The 27379-nt window shown below is 41.1% G+C and overlaps 2 protein-coding genes across 2 annotated transcripts in view; both read right to left on the bottom strand.

The window, feature by feature from the left end:
- Positions 1–327, bottom strand: part of cutlet (chromosome transmission fidelity protein 18 homolog) — an 84720-nt gene extending 84393 nt beyond the window's left edge. The window contains exon 1 of the mRNA XM_080279451.1: positions 249–327. Within this exon, the coding sequence (XP_080135577.1) occupies positions 249–327 (79 nt within the window). The remainder of the gene's footprint in view (positions 1–248) is intronic.
- Positions 328–12811: 12484 nt separating this feature from the next.
- Positions 12812–27379, bottom strand: part of LOC145408603 (uncharacterized) — a 61214-nt gene continuing 46646 nt past the window's right edge. The window contains exons 7-8 of the mRNA XM_080279291.1: positions 16214–16461; positions 12812–13452 (exon numbers count right to left, since the gene is read on the bottom strand). Of these exons, the coding sequence (XP_080135417.1) occupies positions 13092–13452; positions 16214–16461 (609 nt within the window). The 3' untranslated portion in view covers positions 12812–13091. The remainder of the gene's footprint in view (positions 13453–16213; positions 16462–27379) is intronic.

Below are 27379 nucleotides of genomic sequence, written 5' to 3'. Positions count from 1 at the left end.
AATATTGTAGCCCCCTACATACATCTGCGTGTGTGTGTATACATGCTAACGTTAATGAACCAAAATAATTAACACTTCATTCCAATAAGAAATCTGAAATTATCGCATGTCTGTCCTATTTCAATTATTTATAAAACAGAATTACAAGTCAATAAATGAAGTCACCGTCGTGCCATTCCTTTATGTCATTTCCAGTGTGCTGAACAATTTCGAAATGTACCATGTAAAATTGATACTTTCCACACTACCTTCCAGCTCTCTCATAACCTCCATCTCCTCAGCATGCAGCATTTCAAATTCATCTTCTGGGCCAGGAAACTCGTCCATGCTTTTAATAATGCTGTTCAACAAGGAAACACTACAAATCCCACCCTCTCCGAATGTAAACAAAATCGGTTGACTCTTTCCCGCCAAAAGGGGTGCCGTTTCATCAACTTCGCAATGATCCATTTACTGTTAGTTTGCCGTTGACCAGACCCTGTGATACAAAATTAATTGCCTTCTAAATAATATTATAATCCTTTAAGGGACTGACCTATCAATCAAAATTAGCCCATTGTCATGGTGAGTCCTCTCGCACAAATGCAGCTAGGGCGTGGAGAAGGAAGGAGCGATTATAAATAACAGACTATCAAACGATCGGAGAAGGTACGGAACATGCATACACTGTTTGCGAATATGAGAATAGCATTCACATATATAATGAAGACATGCTGAGAAAGATAATATCATTCATCAGACCAACCCTGGAATAAGTATCTGCAGTCTGGAATCATCTAAAAAAACATAGATAAGACTGAAAAAGTACAAAGAGCCGCTACAGGATGGGTAGGGGAGCGCAGTGATAGTTCGGCCAGGAGGATGGTTCGGCCACTGGCCTTCCTGAATAATGTAGGGGACCTAGATCATTGAGATTTCACATGAAGTTGCGTGATCTTGCCGACAAATGGCACATGTGTTTTTGTTTTAGTTGGCCGGGAAACAGCAACATCAGGTTAGATTTTATGATTTTTCATGACCCCTATGTACTTTTTCGGTGATCCAACGTAAGCAGTAGCTCCATTAATACTTCAGGGTTGTTATCCATATATAGTGCAAATATCATTTATTGTCTATAGGTGACGTGAGAGTAGGTAACACTCGAACAGCTTATGAACTCTGGGTTTCGGGGCGCCATGTGTACATCTTTATACATGGGGGATGATTCGGCCACTTGAAGTGAGGGATGGTTCGGCAGGGTTGCCAGGTGGCCGAACCATCTCTCATAATTATATAATGATTTATTTTCTTTATTTAACAATTTTTTTCTATCTATCTATCTATCTATATACCTAGGCTGCTTCCCCCAAGGAGAAAATGGGAGAAATGGAGTTCCCCCGAGCTAAGCCCTGTATTGGACTATATAGCCCCGCTAGGGTTACAGGAGCGAGCTACCACTCCCGGCACGGCAGCCCGGGCGAGGCTCGAACTCGCAATCCCCCGATAAGGGAGGTAGCCGAGACAGGACGACACACTCCCCATTTACTCATCCATTCAAACACATTCATTCGCATCTTAGCCCCAAAGGGGAGAATGGACTGATCCTCACCGCACCACACCGCACAAGGGTCAACTGCGCAATGCAATCAGTGACATCTGCAGCAGGGCCCGACAGCAGAGCTGGTTTACCCCTGCCACATCATAACAGACTCATCCCCTTACCTTTTTTCTATAAAATTACATATTCTCTCTCTCTCTCTCTCTACTTTCCCTCAGAAATTGATGAGGCTTCTGTTTCAAGAAACGCTATAATTGGAGTATTACCTGAACCAGTTTCACAAAGCATAAAGCGAAGGCAAAGGTATTACAACTTTGGATTTTTGTTTCACTGGATTTAAAATGCGTTAAGAGTAAACAGCATGTAAGAGAAGTAGCTTTCATTTGACTCGGATATTTTCTTTCACAAAATTATAGTTTTATTTTATCTGAGATAGGCAAGAGTAGAGTCATTTAATTTCATTATAAGGAGATTGTTTGTTCCTTGTTTCATTAAAAGGAGATTGTTTAGGTAAAAATAAATCCAATAAATCATATCAGCATAGATGAAAATTTGATTCTTAATTTTCCCACTGTATTTAATTCTTTCATTGAGCCCCAGGGGCAAGTGGCCAAATCATCCCACATGGTGGCCGAACCATCCAACGCCAGTGGCCGAATCATCCACACCAAGAGGGATGGTTTGGCCATTTTGGAGACATTAAGAGTTTGTATTACTGCCAAGAAATGACGTAAGTTTAAGAACTGACAATAGCACACAAAAGAGCCAAAAGATGTGGCTTCCTCTTGGAATAAGCAGATTTTAAGAATTTCTTAAACTTTATTTATTATGATTTTTTTTTCGAAAAAGTGGCCGAATCATCACCGCCCTCCCCCTACAAAGCTTAAAGGATCTAAGCTATGAAGTATGAAGACAGACTAGAAATTTAAACTGAACCAAGACCAACAATACAAGAGACAAGGAAAAGAGGACATGATTATGCTACATAAATGCATCTCAGGGAAAGAGAAAATAGACATCAATGAGTATATAATCTATGGGGAAGCATCAATCAACAAGAGGACTCTACAAAAAACTACATAGAGGTGACACAGACAATGAAATTCAGTTTCCCAAGCAGTAGAATGTGCTACCGAATGAAATAGTGTATGCCGTAACTATTCATAAATTCAGGGATATGTATGATAAAAATGGTTTAGTACACGGTGCAGTACGAGCTTAACTCATTCCTGTAATGATACCATTAGTTAAGAACAAACACACAGCTCAAAACGTAACACCCACTCTTTCTTTGCAAGCATGGGTATAATAAAACTTCATGGAACCATCACCAGATGCCTTTCTGATGTCAGCATATTGGTACCTCCTAGCAGAGTGGTATGAGAATGGAACTCCCTGGTCACAAGTTTGTGATCCATGTGATAACAAGCAGCTGATGCACCCATTGGCTACACTTACCTTCTCCTTATGTCCATTGCATGTCGTCCTCGCTGTACAGCCGTATGTCATGATAAACAAAAATACTGACCATGCAAGCTGATAGGCTTGTATAGTTTCCACTTACCTTTCAGTTTTCCAATGGCGGCATGAAAGAGTGCAGATAGTTTTGCTAAAATCATTTTCGCATCTGCCTCAAACCTTCCAAGATGTTCTCACGCTCACCTCTCTCCATACCTCATTGATACAGGTCATAAACAGTCACTTACTGCTCTTGCGCAAACCCATCTTTCATTTTCTCAACATCTTTTGCTTACGGTGCTGAAGAGACACCATACAAACGTCCTTCAAATCCCTTTCTATCTCCTTAAAGGATCAAGGATTGTGGACAGCAAGAGAAGGGCAGTTTCAGATTGTACACCACTGGATTCACATTCAATGAACATGAGATCTCAGTAGCAACTGTGCTGGCTTCTTTATTCTTCTTCGTCTCTCATTCACCTACTCTGTCACCAAGGTTACGTTGTGTACCACAAGAAGTACAAGCGTTGAGTGCTGTACACTTTAGGCATGGGCTAATTTTTTTGCATGGCCTTCACAAAATTCCTCCTAAAGGACTGCAGACAATGGTGGAACAAAAACAGCTGTATACAAAATACATACAGCAGTAATTCATTTTAATTATAACTTCAGTAACAATAATGGAGGACAACTAAAGAAAATGCTCAATTAATCTTATTATTGGGGATTGTGATATGTACAATTTGTACAGAAATATACACACCAAAATAGTCCTCTTTGGGACACTACTGGAAGAAACTATGGGTTACACAACACTGATGTAAGGCAGTTAACTTTGCTGCATAAGAAAATGAAATCTTGTTACCTCGATACTTCACAGCACAACTTTCCTGGCTCACAGTTGCAGCACATTACTCAGCCTACACCTCACACTTTCATACACTTGTAATAAAACCCATTTCAGTATTATCTTGGTTACTTATATGAGTATATATGAAGTCTGGGCTGGAAAGCAAATAAAACTGTGAAGCAAGGAGAGCAATGGTTCACAATTATGAGTACTGAATCCCTGTGACTGAGCAGTGGAGGGTGTACGCTCCTCTCATGCTTCATCTTCTCATCAGTTTCCTTCTTTCTAATCTGCTTTATCGCACACTCATCCTTATTTAATTGGCCATAGTTGTTCCCCACCACATGCAACTTCATCTCATACATCCCCTCATATCATTTTACTCTAAGTTCAACTCAAGTGTAGTATCATCTGGCACATACTTATTACACTCTTCAAACACAATACCATTCTACTTCTATTTCAAAAACGTATAAACTACAGTTATCTGGCACTCACTTTCCTGCACCACACCTAGATGGTCATGAAGTAGCTTTTGTCTGAAGACGCTTGACTAAAGTTCACATTTGCAGTGGCCACTTTTCTGACAGCATTACATCACACCTTCATTATTTACTGCAATTCCTACATACAGCCATTAACATTCATAACTTCTAACATTCACTGTGGCACTGCAGCTTTTACACTTCTTGATCAGAGCTTTCTAGCATCACAACCCTTAACCATAACTCTCATATTACTAGCATCCTACCACATGATAATTCACAGCCTTTTGGCACCTCACTCCCAAAGCATCTCTTCAGCCTCATCCCTACTGCCTTCCTGACTTCCCACTCCCTCCTTCACAAGTCCCACAGGCTACCTAACTTTTCTTTCCCACTTCTTCCTTCACCTCTCAATCCCACTCCCCTCCTCATCTATCAATCCCAATCCTTCCTCATTTTTCTTCCACTTCCTCCCTTAACTCTCACCTTCCCCATGCCTCCTCCACCTCATCCTCACTGTATCTCCCCCCACCACTCACTCCCACTCTCCTTCACAACTCCCACACCATCCCTCACCTCTCACTCCCATAACCTCCCTCACAGGCCTCCACAGCCAGTTCTAACACATATATACAATAAATAGGAACATTACCAGTTACATATCAGTTCCATGGGCAGGTACGCAACAGCAAGTCTTGTACAAAAATCTTCATTAAGTTTGGCATTTACTCTTAGTTCACATTAACAGTCATAAATTTCATAACATCAAAATCAAGTGAACTCAAATGACTGCATGAACGAAAACCCTGACTGCAATAACTATGAACTAACATATAAATGGCAGTCATATTCATTTCCAATAAATTTCATAAATAAAGTACAGTACATGGTAATCAAGACTCATAACATTGTTATGACATCATACTCTTATAACTGCATACTGCATACATTAATATACACTTATAAGAAAAACATCAGTGTTAGTGATCTGTCAAGGTCTGCTTCCTCGGGTTGTATGCCTGAACCTGGTATCAAAAAGAAGGATGCAGACCCCAATTTTTTAACATTAATTTTTGAAGCATTTGATTATTTGGCCATCCTATATGGTTACCAAATGCATTCTGTATTATGGGATGCAGGATGACCATAAGTAAAAACCACAACTGTTTCAAAAATGACCATCCAATATTAGGGGTTTGCCCTCCACTTTGCAAGTTAAGGTTTAAGCATATGACCTCTAGTTTTAACCCCTTCAATATAATGATATACATATGATTTTTTTTTTTTTTGGGTGAAAGTTGGTTTGAATGGGTTTGTGACAACTGATTCTAAACCCATTTAAAAACTTTTTTTCAAAAGTTAACAATCAACTGGAAGTTAAAACCATTTGGAGGTGGCAAGAATAAGTGTACTGTACTGAAGGGGTTAACATCAGAATATCATTACCTGGAGAATTTAGTGTCTGGCATCACAGTAATGTGTACAGTAGTTCAAATCAGTGTTTCACTTTTTTTTTTTTTTTTTTTTTTCCCACAACTTGGTACCTGAACTCCTTGTGGCCAAACAAGAAAATAAGTAAGCCCTAGTGAAACATCTTGAATATCGAGTAGGCTTTTACTGTGTCTGTATGAACAATTTTTACAACTAGTGTTACGAGGGAACAATTCATTCACAGGATGCTTCACAATCTAACAATGAACACAGTTTAATATGCTGGATTTTCTACACCACTTTTGAAGCTGTATGATGCAAAATATCTGCATATACTTCTATTATCACAATATTCCTGCATATGGATCTGGCAACTCAACTGTCATCTTATAAAGTACAGTACAAGATTAACTTTTTATCTCTGGTGTTAGTAACTTTATGTATGTCACAGTGACATTATGAAAGTGAACATGGAGTGTTATTTTTATCCATCACACTGCTCTGATCGAACTTTCTGAAGGCCCCAATCAGTCTTGTTACAGAATAGGTACATAGGCTTGAGTTACATGAAATGCTGCACTACTGAATCAGAGAACAGCCAAGTTGAAGAGTATCAGCTGGAAGGCAGATTAGGATGGAATGGAGGAATGCAGTTGAGCCAGGTTAAGGGTGTGAGGAGATTTTCATTCATAAGCATCTCTGAGGGAGTTACCTATTTGTAGCTCTACACCAATGTACTGGGAGTTGAGGTAAGCTTATGTTCCTACAGCCAAAAGTCATTTATGTAAGTCACCAGAACCATGAAGTACAGAATTTGCTAACCCCATGGAACACTTTAAAAAAAAAAAAAAAAAAAAAAAAAAAAAAAAAAAAAAAAAAAAGGGGGGGGTACTTGTCAGTCGTGGTAATGCACTACTGCATATTAGTTCTAGCCTGATAAAGATCCCTGCTGCCTTTCAGCTCAGATGATGGGCAAGTGTAATCAGTCTTAAGGGTCCATTTGACTTGTAACCAAGAAAACATATTTGTACCACATAACTAAGGTTCATTGAATTTCATGTAATTATAATTTAGTACAGCATATTCAAGTTCTGGGAGTGGCCTAGTTCCATCAGGTAAAAACAGAGAATAGTAATCCCCAAAAGCAACATAAATCCCTGCACATGGTAAATGCACCTGTGCATACCGTAAGAAATGCTGACAACAAATGATCAGGTGACCAACAACTCTTACACAACTAACCACATCCTAATATATTAAGCAACTTAATGTCTAGCAACAAAATTGTCTAAAGTTTCATAAAAGATTCTCACTAACGTGTAAAGATGCCAGACCTCATGATTTTGATGATGTAAATGCTGGTAATTTTGACATGAAGCACTAACCACAAATGCACAGGAAAAGAAGCATCCTGTTAAGGCACAAAATCGCATTTGACATTAATGTTGGAGGGAGGGAGAAATGTTATGTCCTCAGCTTCTATTCACAAGAGAAGTTACTAGATTCTTACTCAAATAATTATCTACAAGTAGTCATTATTCTATGTGGCTTGTGAATTAAAGCTGTGATACATGAGAAACAGACTACACAAGTCAAATAAACTCTCATTAACATGGATAATACATAGACAAATTCTATACATATAAGACTGAATTTTGCATCAGTATAGGGCCACTAATGGACTGCTATCACTCTGCTGTCATTGGTTTAAAAATCACACACACTCTATTTCTAATATACTCAACATACAGGTAGGCCAGAGAAATTTTAGGCAATACATTCTACAAGGAAATAACAAACTAAAGTTTTCCCTTTCCCTTTCTGCAACAATTTTTTTTTCTTCTCTTAAAATGGCAGTAATTTTTAAAAATATATATATATATATGCAAGTTCAAAACACTGGCCAATTACTCTGCTGACAACCATTCAAGGTGTAACCAGAATATTACTGTACAGTACTGCCTCTGAATTTTACTCTGTAAGAAGTTGCCTTCACATATCTACATTAGCAACAGCTTGATGTATGTTCAGATATGGGGTTGAAGCCAGCTTCATCTTTATGGTCCGTTCTTAGGCTGCGCAACTTTTAAACGGACTTGAAACAGTTAAAAGCTTCATGTACAAGTCTGTTAAGTGACTAATGCATCTATATTAATTTTGCCACTTGAAAATTATTTTTACTTGTAAGCTTTTGCATAGGGAATGAAATATGTTAATGCACAAAACAGTGGCTGTAAGAGAAGCGGTGCACTCAACGTGGTATGGCCCTTTCCTCTCTTCCTTCCTCTTCTTTCCTCAGCCTTCCGTCTACAGGTGACTCTACACTGAGTGACAAGCCAAATGGTTTCCTGTTCACCAGGAAACCATTTACTATGCAGGATGGTAACCATATAACCAAATTATTGTGCCTGGTGGTTCAGTGTGTAATTAAGATGCTCCAATCAGACTGAGCTGGTGCAGGCTTGCATCCAAGGGGTGGTTGGGGTTTACTGCTCATGTAATGCCACTCAGGGATGAGTGAGGCTGGTCACTCTCATCTTAAATGTCAGGACCAACTTGCCTAGCCCCGGGCTCCTCTGCTTCTCATGGGGCAACACAGGATTAGATGAAGAATGTAATGAATGATAAAACAGTGACTACAGCTTCAAGTTCAGCCAGCAAAATTAAGTAATGTAGACTCTGCTTAGTACCTGGATGGATGGATGGATGGATGGATGGCCGTCCTTAAAAGAAGAATTGCCTTGTTACGGCCAACATTTCAAAATGGAATGAACTGTGATGCTGATGCAATACTTAGTGCCAACTGATGCAAGTGCAGTAAATTCACACCGGGACATGTGAATTATAAAAAATGTGCATACAATGACATCTGAGCTCCTAGTGGCTCAAGCAAATTATATCTCTTACAAAGACCAATCAACCATACCAAACAAATAAAGGTCCAATAATGTTATTAAATGTTTGGTGTTTGAGTTCAAACCTTCCAAAACTCCCACATTCTAGTACTGAGTATGAGTATCTGGCCAAGTTCCACATCATCTGACCCAAATTCCTTAAGTTCATGCCAGTCCATAAGGTCGTTTCCAACAAGCCAGCTTCTTTGATAAACCAAAGATTTAGCTCTTCTGGTCCCAGGAGATATTAACCAATGATTCCACACTGCATTCCCTCAAAACTTATCAGGTGGCTTGTGTTCTATACTGTAATCTCCTTGGAGTTTCTTGAGGTCCAAAGAAAGAAAAAAGAATTCAGGAAACAAACAGCCTACCTCAGCTCCAAGTCTGCAGTGAAAGGGTTAATAAAACATACCCTCTATACTGCATTTATACATTTTTCTAAGCTACACACTCCAGGCAAACCAGTGTTGTATTGTGCTGTCCTGCTGCCCTAAGACCTTCTGGTTATATTCCCAAGATAAAACAGAATATAATACCATAATTTAGTTTTATAAAGGTTTTCATGTCGCATTTCTGTCACAAGTTAATTCCACTTCCAAAATGTTTAGAATACCCTTTGATACAGTTCCTCCATCTGCACTACCAGTGATATATATATATGCTTACCACCCAACATAGTATATAGTTTCTTGAGTCACAAAAACTATTTTAAGTACAGAATTTCCAACTGGTTGACTCTGGTTTCAAGCAGGTGTTTCTTAAAGGCATAACTAATGTATTTTGGTATCATAAATTTTCATTTGGCTTCAGTTGTAACAGATATGAATCTGAAACTGGTTTCTGCTTTATGAAATTCCAAGAATATCTGCTTCAGTCCTGACTTCAGCCCCACATCCGATATATACTAAATAATTCCCTACTTAAAATGTACATCTTTTGTCATTTATGTTTTTAGACAGATTAATACCTACTTTTTGTCTTCATATATTGAGCTTTTAGGTATGACTATTCAACACAACTGGTAAAACAAGATTACCGGTAAACCCCACGAAAAGAATGAAGAACATTTACCTAGTAGAAAAAAAGGTTTAAATTTACTTGTAAAACAGTCAAATCCAGAAAAAATCTTCAACAGAATACAAATGCCATTACCATAATGTGAAATATTACCAAAATGAAGAAACTGTCACGGTTAAATGTCTAACAGGCTAATTTTTTTCCAATGATCAACAAATAATCAGCTTTGTAATAAATACTTTACCCTTCCACCACAGAATAAAAAGAACAAGCAGTGCTTCTATTCAAATATATACAAAACAATATTACAACAGGGGCTACTGACTCTACTGCTGAATTGTACTTCACCCAACATGCTGGCTCAACCCTTTGCTACCCAACTAATTCACCTCCATCCCTCACACCAAATGGTCAGTGCTGCACAGCTTGGTCACCATATTGATATTTTGGCACAATAATGATGTGTGCTACAGCTAAGGTGTTCTCTGCTACCAACTACACCTTTCAGGGATACTCAGAAATGCTTTGGCACACTAATAAGGTTAAAATGTTGACAAACTACATGCACACTGGACCCATCAGTGCTTTATGAGAGAGAATGAAAACACAATAAATATAATATCGTACAAAAGAAGTTAAATTCAGAATTACCATATAAAGTCAAGAACAAACAGTACATCATTCTACCTGGTGGGTTCCCAACTTTCACTTGAGATTTATAGTTCTTTCACCTTAACCTGGCACAGATTTTCTTTCTTTTGTAGCTTATGTCACAGTGGCAGCGAATGGCCAAGCAAGGGCTCTACATCATGTCTATACCACTTCTTTGTAACTAGCAAAATTTCCCAGTGTTAATTTACTTTTACAACTCAGCACTCAAGATGGAAAGCAGTCAAATTTAGCCAAGTTATAGTAAGTGTATGATCCTTACGACTTACTCATGAGTCGGTAAGATAGCATCAAACTTAACTCTTTACGTAACTTACCACTTCGTCCAATCACCTTGAGGAAAATAAATTACTGAACTCCACACAGGCAGCTGTGATGGTGATACTCCTGCTTATAGTAACCAATAATGAGTGTTAGATATCAATGTACTTAATGGTAAATTTGACATTGTAAGGAAGACACAGTTGGACTTAACAGTATGCCCCATGTCTGACTGCCCACACCCAAGAAAGGACACACCAGCTCAGCACATGTGGCTAGTACTAAAAATGATTCTTAATGCCTGGTTCACTTCTATGTTCACTGACAACCAGCTGGGAGAAAATGCAAATGAAAATTGCATATCGCTTGTATAATCATTCACATGATCTGAACTAGTGAAACTAATGAAAAAACAAACCCAAGACAAGAAATTAGTAATATAGAAACTCAATATACAAGGTTTGATACCTGTTCCTGACTACCATATCCTGCAAACACAATATAATCAATACAATACCCCACAACAAAAATAATATAGTACCAAGTACCGGTATGTATCTTAATTCTTACAAGATAACTACAGTAGTTCTGATTATTAGACATCAAAGTAAACTGTTCAATAAATGTTCTAGACACACAAGTTGTACTGACGTTAATACACTGGCAACTGTTACAGAATGAAACAAACGAATACGAATTTGTTAGAAGGCAGGAGTGAGAGAGTGCATACAAGGGGGGGGGGGAGGTAAGATAACATGGACAGGCTATATACAAGGAAGATTTAAGGCAGGATAAAAATTATGAATTAAATCCTTAACCCTCTCACAAAGGGTGGCATGTTCACATGCCACTAAAGGAATGTCTGTAGCCATCGGGTGGCACATATAAGTGTTCTGAACTTTTTACGTCTGTGCGCCAGTACTAGGGGCCCAATAGTGGTTCAGTATCAGGTTGCAAGACTGAGGAGTTGCCATCACATTAGGGCTATTTTATTGTCTATTATTTTCATCACGCACCAGAAACATGTAGAGGTGTGTGGTACGTGATGTTTCACTGCCGTGCCAGCTTACTTAGGTCTGATGGAAGCGATGTCTGATCGCTCAGATCATGTTGTCAGATGGAAGTGAGGGTGAAAATGAATGACGGTAAAAAAAAAAAAAAAAGACTTTACCATTACACTACAACAGGTTTTGACAGCTTACCACACAGGTAATTATTATTCAATTTACATTATGTTAGACATCGTTTTACTCAGGAAATTATGGTCTATTTTATGGTTTAGAATATTTAATCAAAACACTTATCCTTATAGATCTCACAACCCCCGTGTGTGGGACATCCAGCCAATAAAAAACACCCAAAGTGAAAAGGTTAATCTGGTGATAAGTTTTACATTTTATTCTAAACATCTTCGACAATTTTATGCTTCTTAGGAGAGATTTTAAATTACTGCCTTCACAGCTCTAGGATCTCCCTAAATTCAATAAAACTGTCTGGATATAGTAAGAATACAAAAGTCACTGGATTCGAGGGGTTATGTTAGGTTAGTTTAACTAAGGGGATTCACAGAAAGATGAGAAAATGTGTTGATGCAGGGCAGCAGCCAGGCATGGGGCAGCATCTTCACCACACACACTGCCACACAAACTAACTACAATACTAAAGTAAACAAGAACTAATATATTCTATATCTCATTTACATATTTCTCCTATGTACAATAAAGCAAATCTGGGTATATATTACAGGTTCTTACCTATTACAATTAAACAATATAAAAAAATAACACATATAGCCAGTGTATAAACAGTATTGCTCTTCAATAATGCATGTAGTGCATACACAAGCCATATTTATTGCATATGCAAAGTAACTTTCCATTCAGGTGAGAAGGAAATCAGATAAGACTGGTGCAAAGTGATTCATGTGTGTTTATAGATATTATAAACAAATTATTGCTATCTTCAATCTAAGTCTATGAAATCGCATCCTAAATTTAAACAAATTTCAGGGCAGCTAGATATAAGCTGTGTTTGTAATAAATGTTCACACCCAAGTCTGAGTCTGACAGGGAGGGAAGGCAAGTATGCTAGGTCAACTGTATCCACTAGCAGCTCCTGCCTCGCTTCTACTACCAGACCACATGGAACTTCGGGGGGGGAGGGGGGAAAAAAAAAAAAAAAAAAACTTAATAACAACAATGAATTATCTACAGGACAAACAACACTGACTGCCAGTGTTTCTTATGCAATGGGGAGTTATGGCCAATGCTTGCATTTTTCTTGGGGTATTCTTTACAAGGTGGTTTTATAAAAAATGTACAAAAAACTGACCATTAACTTGCATAAGACACACTGAAGTACATTGCATACTCTTTAGTCACTTTCTTGTTTCTTAAAAGACATTTATGGTCAGTTCATTTGACCACCTAGGCTTCATAACCCTTGAAGCTCCTACCCATCACTGGCCTCCATGGTTGAGGTAGCAGCTAATGAGAGGCTGAAAGCTTGTGTGCTCCCCGGCTCCCTTGCCCACTACCAAATCTCTTCACCTTGAGCACTTTGTTGTTGTTATTGGTGATTGTATTATTGTTGTGAGCCACCTGTTGTTCCCCCTTGCCTTTCACCCCACTCTTAGGCTTCAAAATGTGTACTCTGCCCAGGTGGTGCTGAGGCCTGGCTGGGGGTCGAAGAGGAGGTGGTGGGGGATGATGGCGGAGGGGGGGAGGGGCAGGGGCTGGGGTGGTGGCCAGGTGGCGCTGGGAGGCCAGAGATGTGGCAACAGCAGCCAAGTTGAGCAGAGCATCGGCACCCTCCACCAACTGCCTCATATCTGCCTGTGAAGTCTCACTGAAAGGCAAATATGGGAAACATTATGAGGTAGTGTATGAAATACACAAAACCAAATACCAAACTGAACTCAAATTAAGATTACAGGATGCTTTCATTATGCAACTCTATACAATACTGTATTATCTGCCTGAAAATACCTTTTTTTTTTTCTCCTCCAGAATATTAAAAAAAGGAAGGTGGCATCACCAGAATTGAAGAGAGTGTACTGAGATGGTATGGTCATGTGGAAAGAATGGATAACAATAGAGTGGTGAAGAAGGTATATCTGAGCGAATTCAAAGGAGGGAGGAGGCGAGGTAGGCCAAGGAGAAGGTGGAGAGATATGGTGGATGAATGTGTGAGGAAGAGAGGTTTGGAAGTCGGTGAGGCTAGGGAACTGACAGGAGATCGAGCTGGCTGGATGAATTTTGTGAGGAGAAGTGCATAATCAGGGATATTTGGCACCCCTTCTTAACGTGGCAGCGTCTGGATTGACTCTGTCGGATACAATTATGTGAAGCTACAGAACGTGGTGAATGTTTTTGGCGTATCCGAGAGCCAGGATTCCGGGGGCTTGAATGATGAGTGAATGGAAGCGTGGCCCATTGGAATGAGCAATTTTGGGCTGTCTGAACATTGCTACTCCTCACCCCACCCTTGGATGGGAAAGGAGGTCCGGATGATGATGATGGAAGGTGGCATAACAATGCAATAAAATTATATACTGAATAAATTACTCTGATAGGGGGTACATGAGGACAATACTAACAATTAGTATAATACAAGTGCAACACCAATTTTCTGGCACCTTTAGCTCCAGAGCCTTGGCAGATGAACAGTTTCCCCAGACTAACCAAGGCCACATAAGGAGATCACATACAGTGCTCCCTCAATTATCCGGACGTTCAGTATCCGGACTCTTGGCCTTGGCTTAAACCATTATCCGAATTTACAGTACTCGCTATTATCTGGATGTAAAAGTGCCCGAGGACTTCGGCTGGCCAGCCGACATGTCCAAACATTCGATATTGTGGCCGCTAGGCTTGAGCCATGAGCAAGAAGTAGTCTGTAACCCATAACCAGAGCTAAAATGTTTGTCTGTCCCTGTACTGAGGGGTTAAAATCCTGTGCTCGTCCTATCACTCCTAACAAATCTCCAGCACCCGAGTAATACAACTGTAACCAGTAAGTGGTGTCAAAACGTCCGTGAGCATTCCCCACTGTATGTCTAATACTGCGTGGCCACAGGGGCTAAGTCTTTCCCAACCACCACCTACACTGAACACAAACCACAAGCCATGAGTATATGTTTGGCAACAGAGGCTGTCCGCCTCTCTATCGAAGGTCGAAAGTCCCCCGGTCACGATGTGTTGTGTTTCCGCATGGCCACTCGATGTCTGACAGACCACAAGCCACGAGCAAATGTACGGCAAAAGCATGCGTCCGCTTGTTGAAAGAAGGGGGAGAATTCTGCCCACAGCCTTGTCTCTCACCCATCCCCTCCCTTGCTTCCTCCATACCCTTCCTGCTCCCCCCTCACTCCCTCAGTCTGTACCCTCTTCCGTGGTGATAGCACTGACTTGTGAGTTTTCAAAGTTTTTTTTACGATTTTTTCGACTACTATTGGTTGCATGGAAATTCCGTGGTGACCGCGAGAGAGCTCATGAAATTTTGCATCTAGACATATGCTTAACTCTAGGAAGATGCTGGCAAAATTTTGAATAGGATGGTTGGCAAATCAATACCACTTGTCACAACTTCTGCACGGGAACACCATGGTCCAGTTTTTCAACAGCTCTACCTTATCCTGCTTTAATGTTTTTATCTTTAGGATAATAGAAATGTCTTACTGAATTAAATCCCCTCAAAGAGCTGTTAATACACCACTGTGACCTGACCAGTCAGTCAAAGTATACGTGAGAATATGGGGCAGCCAGTGCGGAAAGTCACCGGGTAGCTATGAATCGGTTATTATGGTAATGGTGTGCCTCATGGTAACTGGCTTCCACATGCAAACAAACCCGGAACATAATAATGGTTCATGTACCCCACGCTCACTTATAAAGCCTCAGTAGATGCCAACAAAGAAAATACCTTTCGACCTGACTGTGGAAGTAATTACGAAAAAACTGAAGAGGGTAATCTGAGATAAAAGAATGAGAAATTTGACAAGTGTCAAATTCACAAGAACAAAAACTGATGGTTAGGAATGGTTATTTGTGAGATATTCATATGCACTGAAAAATATATTAATAACAATGCTGGATTACAGAGTTACTGAAGTTACGAGAAATATACATGAAAAGGGTCATTTGATCCACAACTGCAAGTAGCACAATCGGTGTAAAAATGCTGATCCAGTCCCTACAGTCTTTTTAGGGGTTATTATTTTGGTATTAGGCAAAAAAGTGAGTGTAAACTTATGGGCCCTGAACCAATTAACATTTATTCTCACTTATTGTTTCATTTGGTTATTGAGGGGTTTTGTCATTGCTGTGGTTTGGCAAATCAAAGAGATTTGACTCCAGTCCAAAAAACCTATATTAATTTGAACAAAATCATTAAAATAAATCATCTGAGTCAAGGGTTAAAGAAGCAAATAGTAGTATGATAATAAAGATGCACCTGGCAACAGTCATACTAATCATCAGAAACTGCCTCATCCACTTCACTCCCTCATAAAAAAGTAGTAACACATACAAATATATAAATAAATAGATAACTAAAGCAGAAAATGAACCTTAATGAAGAAATGATCAAACAATGAGCATTTACCCACCTAGCTACATCACTATCATATGAATCATCTGAGAATGCCTCATCCACGCTGGAGGTTGGTGAGTGATGTGCCTTCTTGGGGGGTGGTGGCTGGGCTGGGTGTGCATGCAGGTGATGGTGGCGGGTGGCTGGGACAGGGGCAGAGGCTGGGGCAGGCTGGGTGTGGTCATCATCCTCCCCATCCACTGAGGTGTACGAATGGTCTTCACTGGGGGATGAGCTGATCACCATCAGCCTCCCATCACCAACCTGGAACATGTACAATTTACCTTCTTTCTTTTCTCAAATAAGTGGAATGAGTTGCCCACTTCACTGGGTATACTATGTTACATGGACAATCAAAGAGGAGCAGGGTGTGTGCACTGTACAGGTCTGAGCATACAATGATGAGTATGTTCATAAGGATGTGTAGTGCATCTCTGAATGACAGTGCTATAAATGGTAGAATTGCAAATAAGCATTTGAGGCTGGCTGAGAATAAAAGGTATTGGTGATATAATGTATATAAGGAGATGGAAGTGGTTTGGACATGGAGAGAGAATGGAGGATGAAAACTGGATCTACGAGTGTGAATGTGGAGGGTACAACACCAATAGGTAACATTTAAGAAGACTTGATATGAGGTTCTACAAAATGATTTTAGGGTCAGGTGATTGAACAAAGATGCTGCCTCAGTTTGTGTACCATGGACAGCAGTCATCAGGTGAACAAGACTGGTAAATGCAAGCATGTATAAAGCCTTTTCATGTTCCATCCATCCATCCATCATCCAATCCTATGTCGTCCCATGAGGTGCCCAGGAACCCAGGGCTAAGCAAGTTGGTCCTGACATTTAAGACGAGAGTGACCAGCCTCACTCATCCCTGAGTGGCATTATGTGAGCAAATAATCCCCAACCTATCTATCCATCTATCTATCTATTGCCAGACGCCTCAATCCCGTTTGGGGTGGCCACAAACAAATCACCTCCAAGTCGCCCTGTCCCCCGCCATTTCACTCCACTGCTCCCAACTCACACCCCCCTCTCTCATATACCTCTCCACCTCATCCCTCCATCTCATCCTCGGCCTCCCCCTCCCTCTTTCCCCCTCCACCTCACTCACATACACTCTCTTCGTCAGTCTTTCACCCTCCATCCTCTCCACATGGCCAAACCACCTCAGTGTGTTCCTCATAAAGCTTCCTATCACATCCACATCAACACCACAACGCTCCTTTATATCCTCATTCGTCAGCCTGTCTCTCCATGTGACTCCACAGGCTCCTCTTAAATAACTCATTCCCACTGCTCTCACTCTTGACTTGTGTCCTTCCAACAACGTCCAAGCTTCACTTCCGTACGTTAGAGTTGGTATCACAATACTGTCATGTAGTAACTTTTTCACTTCCATGCTCACTTCCCTGTTTCTTATCACTGCTTTCAAGGAACCACCCCTTGGATATTCAACTACACAACCTCAATCCAACTGGAGCACCTTCCCTGCCCACCAGGTGCCACAATTTGGTTATATGGGTACCATCCAGCACAGTAAATGGTTTCCTGGTGTACAGGAAACCATTTGGCTTGTCACTCAGTGTAGAGTCACCCACAGGCAGAAGGAAGAGTAAAGAGAGAAGGAAAGAAAGACAAAAAAGGGAGTGTACAGTCACCTGTAGGCAGAAGAAAGAGGAAAGAATGAAGGAAAGCAAGACAGAAGAGGAGGGAAAGAAGAGAGGAAAGGGCAGGCACCCAAAGCAGCACTACACAAAGTGAGTGGACGGTGAGTGCCCCCACCTACCACAAATGACCCCAAAGTAATATTGTTTCGTCCACGTCCCACACTGCCACAGGCTCCAACAGCAGTAGTTCTGTATAGGATGGACGTCACCCAATGAATCGTTCTTCCTAGAGTCAGCCTTCCAGTGTACAACAGAAGACTGACTCAAGCGTCGTAATAACACAAGCTTCTCGCATTCTTTGTCTTTACTTACCAAGTAATTACACTGTATGCATGCCAACTACACTTCACTGATTTTCACAAGTACTGAAGCTACACTAACTTTGAAAGGCCACATGTCAAATTAAACTGAAACTGTTCCACTTTCCCCCAGATCCTTTTATAACCTTGCTTGACACTCAAATGTTCAGCAGTTCTCTATTCCAGAGCTTTCTTACATTACATAGCACTCTAAATGCGTTATCATAGAAAGCAAAATCAATTTACATAATTTAACAAACACCTAAATAAAACTTCATAGAGAAAAACAGAATACTATGAATGCATAACTCTGCAGAGTACCTCTGCTCGCAACTACAGGCTATCTGGCTGGTTGTTGCCCCTTAACACAAACTTTTACTAATTTACCTGTTTCCTTCTCACCTTATGCAGCTTTCTTCTTAGCATCCTTCGCGTTTGAACAATCACAACTGAAGTGTCAAATCTCACCCCATGTCCAACACACTTTTGATGCTATCATGGGATTCCTTGCACTGTTCTGTTCTTGTTCCTCCTTCCATTTTGTAACAATCCTCCTTCTTGTGTCCTGGCTTCCAGCAGAATCAGCAACCTCCTGTGATTTTCTCTCATTCCCTCTTCCACCTGTAGCAGTCCTCTTTTCTATGCCCTGGTTTCTTGCAGAACCAGCAACCTCCTCTGATCTGTTCCCTCCTCCACTTGAGGCAGTCCTCTTTCCTATGTCCTGGCTTTTCACAATACCAGCAGCTTCCATCAAATTTCTCCGCTTAACGTACCTGCCCCTTTCTTGCCCCTGAATTCTGCAATATGGCCTGCCTGCAAACTGGACATGTTGGACCTGATGCAGGACCCAAATTCCAGAGCTCTGGCTAGTGTTTCTTGCACACTTGGTAGTACCTGCTTCACTTGCTCTTTCAATTCTGCACTACCAAGTGCATCACTGAACTGGTCCCTCAAAAGAATCGCCAACAGGCTAGGTGCTGCACCAGGGTGCACTTTGTGTGCCATACTCTCCAGATCATAAGCAAGCTGCTGGAGGGATTTGCCTTGAGCCCGTAAATGGGTCTGGAATCCTGCTCTGTAAACCTGTCTTTTACATGGTCCCATATCAGCGCTCCAGCACTTCTACTAGGACTGATAACTGTTCCTTTCCTCCACTGACAGCTAGCCAAGACTCTCCAATATGGCATCCTTGAGGCTAACAGCAAGCTGCACTGCCCTCTGCCTATCATCCCAACCATTCTGCTCAGAAAGGAACTCAAACTGAGCAGAGTATGCTTCCCAAGATACTTTGCCATCAAATTCCTGAGGTTTCTTTTAAATTGGACCCCCATTATAGCCATGCACTTCACTGGATTGGGGCCTAAAAACTGGGACATCATATTAAGTCTAGGACTCAAAACTTCTATATTCTGATGATTTAACCCTGTAAAGCTACCTTTAGATGCTAAGGGTTCGTCAACAGTCACCATACACTGTCCATTTTTTTTTTTTTTTTAATGCTCCCTGTACACTAACCTGAGGCTCACCAGTGCAAGATTTCTCTACAGCTTCAATTCTCTCACAATTACCTTTAACTGGTTGTTGTCTAAATGCTATCTGCACTCCATCACAATTCCCTCCCTGATTATCTTAATTCGGCATCTACAAGCTGTCTGCACTCCATCACATTATTGCTCACCTCATGCTTGTGCTGCTGTAGCTCGGCGTATACTTCCTCCTTTAACCCGTGGATTGCGCAAGTACCTTTTTTTATTCCCCTCCCCCCCATGATGTGCAAAATCTGCATTTTTTTTTTTTTTTTTTTTTTTTTTTTAATTACAAACTTGAATATAAACATCCAGGGCTTCATCTGGAGAATGGAAAAAAAAAACTCTCTCCATCATTACGTAGGGCCATGTGTAAGTCTACGCATGGGAGTGAAAAAATCAATTTTTTTTTTTTTTTTATAATAAACTTGAAGATAAACATCCAGGGCATCATCTGGTGAAAAGAAAAAAATTCTCTTTCTTTCCGTCTTTGCGTAGCGCCACACGTAATTTTGCATTGGGGTCGAGTTGTTTACGGTGATGCACAGCCAGCACAGCCTGAGCTGTGGCTCGCAATCCATGGGTTTACTGTTGCTGTTCTTCCTTCACTTCCCCCATGAAAGCACCTAGCTGTCCCTGCATTTTCAGCTGTAACTCAGTCTGTTGCTCCTGTAATGCCTATTGAAGCCATTCATGTCGTTCTTTCTGTTCTTCACTTTGTGCTTGCTGATCACGGAGTTCTTTCTTGGCCGCTTTCTGTCCTTCTCTTTGTGCTTGTAGTTGTTCACTGAGTTCTTTCTGTCCTTCAGTTGTGCTTACAATTGTTCACTTCTGCCTGTAGAAACTACATGATTGCAGCCACAGACACCTCCTGCCTAACTTAGCTTCTTGTCCGTACACATTCCTGCTCCGTGTTGAAGATGGACTCACTGCAGCACTCTTCTATCTCAACTCCTGACACCACTTGTTTCGTCCATGTCCCACACTGCCACAGGTTTCATGAGCAGTAGTTCAATATAGAAAGGATGTTGACCAGTGAATCTTTCTTCACAGGGTCTGCCTTCCACTGTACAACAGAAATTCAACACGGGTATCGTAATAACACAAGCTTCTCGTGTTTACTGTCTTTATTTACCAAGTAATTGCACTGTATGCTTGCTAACTACACCTCACTGATTTTCAAATGTAACAGAGCTACACTAACTTCGCAATGCCACAGGTCAAATTGCTTTGTTTCATTTTGTTTCTGAAGGCTCCAACATGGCTGCATGCGTCAGCCTTGGTCATCTAATGGTGGCTCTCCATGCTGCTCAATCTCTGACAGCTTCCCTGTTTAGTCCCTTACTCTTGAGTTCACATCCAATGACCTCATCTCAGGTCTTTTTCAGTCTACCTCTTGCTACCTTACCCTTAACATTAACACTTCCCACTTTCTGTACCCAATTATCATCCTCCATCCTTTCCACATGCCCAAGCCATCTCAATCTACCCCTCCTCATCACAACACCAATATACTCTAGTTCCATCCTACCTCTCAACTCCTCCATCATAAACCTAGCCCGACTAGGCCTCGCACCCAGGTATGCACTGCACATCCACCTAATCACTGCCATTTCTGTACGTGTAAGCCTTCGAATATCCTCTTCCTTTACTGCCAAAGTCTCACTATCATACAGCATTACACTCCTAACACATGCTGCATACAAAGATCCTTTAGCACAGAGGAAGAGTCCTCTCAATGTCAGGAGAGGCAACAGCTCCCTGAATTTCTTCCAACTAGTCCTCAATAGCCACACAGCTAGCTCCAGCCCCACCTCCAGCACATAGCATGTCTCCCAAATAACAAAACTCTTCACACACTGAAGAGACTCACCAGCAAGTTCACTCCTATCATGCCCGGTAATCTCCACATGCTCTCCCAGACACACCAAACATATGAAATCAGCGTTCTCTCGCAGACTACCTCTAATACAACTACATCTCTTATGCACCCACTTATCATAAACACAGCACAAGATGGAATTACATCCCACGTCCTTGTGGCAAACTGCACATGGCCACTTCCCCTCTCCTTTGACAGTGCCACCCCTAGCCCTAGGTACCATCACTTTCATTTTATCTGCTTTTTTTTTTTTTTTTTTTTTTTTTTTTGTGGGGAAGAAGGAATCAAAGGCAATGAGCCTCCAAAACTGTTCCTTCCTAGAGAAAAACAAAATACAAGAGAGAGCCAAATTCATGATCCATTCATTTCGAGATGCCTTGACACACTGCGTTTGAAAGACTGGAGATCATAGGAAGCAAGAAATACAGACAGAGGGAGACAGTTCCAGAGTTGACCTGTTGCATAAATGAAGGACTGGGAGTAACGGTTAACTCTTGCATTAAAGAGTTGGACAGAAAAGGGGTGAGAGTTTGCTGCTAGATGGGTGCTACACGCCTGTCATACAAGTGGAGGAATGCATGCAGACAGTTCTGAGGAACAGTGACCATTGAAGCAGTGATAGAAAAGAGATGAAGATGCACCATTGTGGCGAAGAGACAGAGGTTGAAGGGAGTCAGTAAGAGGGGGAGAGTTAATGGGACGAAAAGCCTTTGACTCCACCCTATTGAGGAGGGCTGTATGTGGGGAGCCTCCCCACATAAGAGAGTTGTACTCCACACAGGGGCGGATAAAACCCCTGTATAGAGTCAACAATTGTGCAGGGGCAAAGAAGGAACGGAGTCGGCTTAGCACACCCAATCGCTTGGAAGCAAATTATACAAGAGATGTAATATGATCTTTCCAAGACAAGTCCCGAGCAAATGAAACCCCAAGCATGTTCAACGATGATGCAGGATTAAGTTGAGTATTATTAAACATAAGTGGGTATACCTGTGGAAGATTCTGTCGGGTTGATAGGTGCAAGAACTGAGTCTCTGATGCATTAAAAACAACCAGATTATTTTTACCCCAGTCAGAGATACGAGCCAAGTCAGACATTAGGTGTGCCATAGCCTCATCCCTTGCCTGTTGAAGTAACTGCTGAGATGGAAGTTGTGGGAATCGAATGGAAAGGTGAAGGGTGGAGTCATCAGCGTATGAGTGGATAGGGTTAGATGTACAGCTTAGAAGGTCATTGATGAATAAAAGAGAGTTGGTGATAGGACAGAGCCCTGAGGAACACCACTGTTAATAGATCTAGGAGAAGAACGATAGCCGTCTACAACAGCTGCTATAGAACGACCAGAAAGGAAGCTAGAGATGAAGGCACAGATAGAAGGGTAGAAACCATAAGAGAGCAGTTTGGAAATTAAAGATTTATGCCAGACTCGATCGAAAGCCTTTGAGATGTCAAGTGCAATGGCAAAGCTTTTGCCAAAGTCCCGAAAGGAGGATGACCAGGAGTCTGAAAGGTAGGTGAGAAGATCGCCTATGGAGCGTCCCTGATGGAACCCATACTGACGATCAGAAAGAAGGTTGTGATAGGAAAGATGCTTTAAAATTTTTCTATTAAGAATAGACTCAAAAACTTTTGAGATACAGGATGTTAAAGCAATTGGATGATAGTTAGAGGGTTGGGAATGGTCACCCTTCTTTGGGACCGGCTGAATGAGAGCAAACTTCCAGCAAGAAGGAAAGGTACAAGTTGACAGACAAAGGCAAAAGAGTTTGCCTAGGAACGGTGTAAGCACAGAAGCACAGTTCTTGAGAACAACAGGAGGGACTCCATCAGGCCCATATGCCTTATTAGCACTGAGGCCAGCAATGCCAGAAAATACATCAGCTGAAGAAATTTTAATGTTAGCCATGAGGAAGTCAAAGGGGGGAAGTCATGGAGGAACAGCACTGGAATCGTCTAAGGTGGAATTGGAGGGGAAAGTCTGAGCGAAGAGATCTGCTTTATCAGTAGAAGAAATAGCTACAGAGCCATCAGATTAGAAAAGAGGAGGGAAGGATGATGAGGTAAAGCTGTTAGAAAGGTTTTTGGCAAGGTGCCAGAAGGAGCGAGAAGAGTTCGAGTTAGAGAGATGAGAGCATTTGGTATGGATGAAATTATTTTTAGCAGAGCAAAGAACAGACTTAGCACGATTCCGGGCAGAAATGTATAAAAGATGTGATTCAGGGGTGGGTTGGCTCCAGTACCTTTTATAGGCCCTCTCCTTGTTGCGGACAGCATTAGAACAAGCGTGATTAAATCAAGGCTTTCGTGCATTTGTCAAAGGATATGAGAAAGGATTGTATGCTTCCATGCCAGACAGAATAACCTCCGTAATGCGCAAGGCACACCCAGATGGCTCCCGGCCATGGAAGCAATAATCATTCCAGAGAAAATCAAAGAAGTACTGCCTGAGGGCCTCCCGATCCGCAGCTCCAAAGTGCCAGAGACGACGTTTTTTTGGTGGGTCCGCAGGCTGTACTGGAGCGATAGGACAGGTTAAGGTGATAAGGTTGTGATCGGAGGAGCCCAATGGAGAGAAAAAATTAACAGTGTAAGCAGAAGGATTAGTTGTAAGGAAGAGATCAAGTATGTTGGAGCTCTCTCCAAGGCGGTCAGGGATACGGGTAGGGTGCTGTACAAGCTGCTCTAGATCATTAAGGATAGAAAAGGTGTAGGCTTGCTCACCAGGTGTATCAGTGAAAGGAGAGGAGAGCCAGAGGTGGTGGTGAACATTGAACTCTCCAAGAATGGAGATTTCAGAGAAAGGAGACATGGATAGAATGTGTTCCATCGTAGAAGTAAGATAGTCAAAGAATTTTTGATAGTCAGTAGAATTAGGAGATAAGTAAACAGCACAGATATATTTATTCACAGAATGACAGGAAAGCCGATGCCAGAGTGTAGAGAATTCAGAAGAATCGAGTTCAGGAACACGAGAGCAAGATAAGTTGTTGCATATATATATACACAACAGCCACCTTTAGCTTTGAAATGAGTATAGAGAAAGTAGGAGGATAAAGAAATGGGTTTGCTGTCAGTTGCCTCAGACAGCTGAGTCTCAGTTAGGAAAAGAAGGTGAGGTTTAGAGAAGGAGAGGTGGTGTTCAACAGTGCGAAAGTTAGAGGAAAGGCCACGAATGTTGTAGAAATGAAGAAGAAGAGAGTCAGACAGTGGTTCCAGGCAACTTAAGTCGTCACGAGGAGAGGGGCAGAAGGTGGGGGCGTTTATGGTCCCCCCCCCAGGGAACTCTGAGGCTATGCTATTTGACGCCATTTTTTTGAAAATTTTGAAAAGGAAGTGTGGTGTGTAATTTGCATGTAGTTTGGTGTTGATAGTTGGAGAAACTTGTATTGGAGAGCATGCTGGTCTACTCTCTGTGTTACTGAGACACTGAAAAAGTTCAGCAAAGGGGGATGGTCAGGACCTAGTCCCGAGGGCTGATGAATTAGGAGCTCCAGCTCTCCCTGTCATCAGCTTTCCATCCACCTTGGGAGTACTGCCCTGCTCGACTGGTGCTACAGTCTACTCCTCAATATTTACTCTTAAGCCCTTGTGTTCCATACCATTTCTCCATCCCCTAAATCTTTCCTCCGCCTCCCTTTTATTCTCTGTAGTCAACACCTCCCACGGGAGTACATTTCTAAAGTCACGTGAGAGGGCTTCAAACACCATAATAAACAACAAGGGGCTCAAGACCTACCCCTGATGCACACCAACAATAATGGAATACTCCTCACTCAAAATTCCATTCACCCTTACTTGGGTGTGAGCACCCACATACATGGCCATAACCACCCTACCCAATCACTCCTCGATCCCATGCTTTCTCACTGCCCACTCTACCACCTCTCTAGGTACTCTGTCAAAGGCATCCTCCAAATCAACAGACACAAACTACAGTTCCCTTTTCTTTCTTATACTGTATATTTTTCCTGAGGATGTTGAACAATGAATAAGGCATCAGTGGTCCCTTTGACTGGCATAAACCCAAACTGCATCTCATCAATATTCACTCTTTCTCTAATCACACCTTCTAGAGCTCTTTCCATTACCTTCATTATCTGGTCCAAAAGCTTTATGCCTCTATAATTTCCTTTTTCCAGGGCATCACCCTTCCCCTTGTACACACTTACAACTACACTCTTCAGTCAATCATCTGGGACAACACACTCGTAAATAATCGCATTTATCTGCTGAGGCCTTCAACATTTCTGCAGCCAATGCAGACACACCTGCTGCTTTCCCCACCTGCATCCTACCCTCTGCCCTGCTGACAGTAGCTGCATCAATCAAAGGCTAAAGGCCAAACACTGGATCTGCTAGTTCCAAACCTTCCGTGTCCCAGTCAAACTCTTCATTCAACAACAGGTTGTAGTGCTCCCTCCAGGCATTTTTTTCTGTATCAGGTTTCTGGGCCGGACAGATTATGTCTGTGCTAGCGTCAGTCGCTCTCACACTGACCCACAACTTTGCACCGTGATATTTTTCTTTGATCGCTCTGTGTAAATACAGTACACTTTTCATGACAGAATGTTGGTTTCAGGGTCCTTTTAAAGCTAAATAGCTGTACTTCATCATATTGTGTTCAAAAAGGGAAAACAAAAAAAATAAAAAGTCAAAATGACGAGTTGAAGTTAAGAAAAAACAAAAATTTTATACCTTCCCGTAGAAAAATACTTGGAGAAAAAAAAATATATATATATATTATATATACTGTATATATATATATATATATATATATATATATATATTATATATACAGGTAACTCGCACGGAACACGATCTCACGGAACGCGCTCGCAATTATACACGGTAAGGGCTGGGATACATATAAGACAACGTAAGATTAAAAAACCATTATGAAAACTACAAATTAACGCAGGAGAGGCCTTTGAAAGATCAAATCCTCGAACGTCACCGCAGCGCGCGGTTTGTTTTGATTACGTGACGATCTAGGCGGGAAATTATTCAGTGAGTGAGACATTCCCGAGTACAGTAGCACAGTATTTGTAAGTTAAATATTTACAGTACTGTACTGTTCTGGTAAGTTTATGTGCAACTTAAAGTACAGTACTATTAAATAACGTTAAAGCAAGAAATAAAGTCTTATAACCAGTTTACCTGATAGGTGTCAGAATATTGCCTTTTTTATTTGTTCGTTTTTTCCACAACACTGTACAGTATTTGTAAGTTAAATATTTACTGTTCTCGTATGTACTGTACTTGTAAGCACTTAAAGTTAAATCATTAAATAAAGCCTTGTAACCAGTTAACCCGAATTATATGATTACCCATGATCGGCGTCGGAATATTGCCTTTTTTGTTTGTTCGTTAAACTCTTACTGTACTGCTTTTCTACAGTACTGTATTTGTAAGTTAAATATTTACTGTTCTGGTATGTACTTGTAAGCAATTAAAGCATTAAATAAAGCCTTGTAACCAGTTATCCTGATTTATATGATTACCCATGATAGGCGTCGGAATATTGCCTTTTTTGTTTGTTCGTTAAAGACTTATAATAAAAGAAAAATACATTTTTGTCTTGGTATCTTTACCTATTTGCTCAGGTTTGCTGTAAAGGTTTGGATCATTTGATGCAATGCAACTTGTAGAAAACTGTGAATAAACTTTCGGGAAGTGAACGAAAATCTGGGACATGAGACTGACCTTGACTTCACCCTCTCATGTATCATCTGTCACTCAGTTCACCACCTGCTATCGTGATGAGTGGGCGTACGATTTTTTTGCTCGTGGCCATGCCTAA

The sequence above is a fragment of the Coenobita brevimanus genome, chromosome 78 (genome assembly GCF_032717465.1).
Source record: "Coenobita brevimanus isolate Jiangsu-jjx chromosome 78, ASM3271746v2, whole genome shotgun sequence".
In the NCBI taxonomy this organism is placed as follows: domain Eukaryota; kingdom Metazoa; phylum Arthropoda; class Malacostraca; order Decapoda; family Coenobitidae; genus Coenobita; species Coenobita brevimanus.
This window is presented reverse-complemented; position numbering and strand designations above follow the sequence as displayed.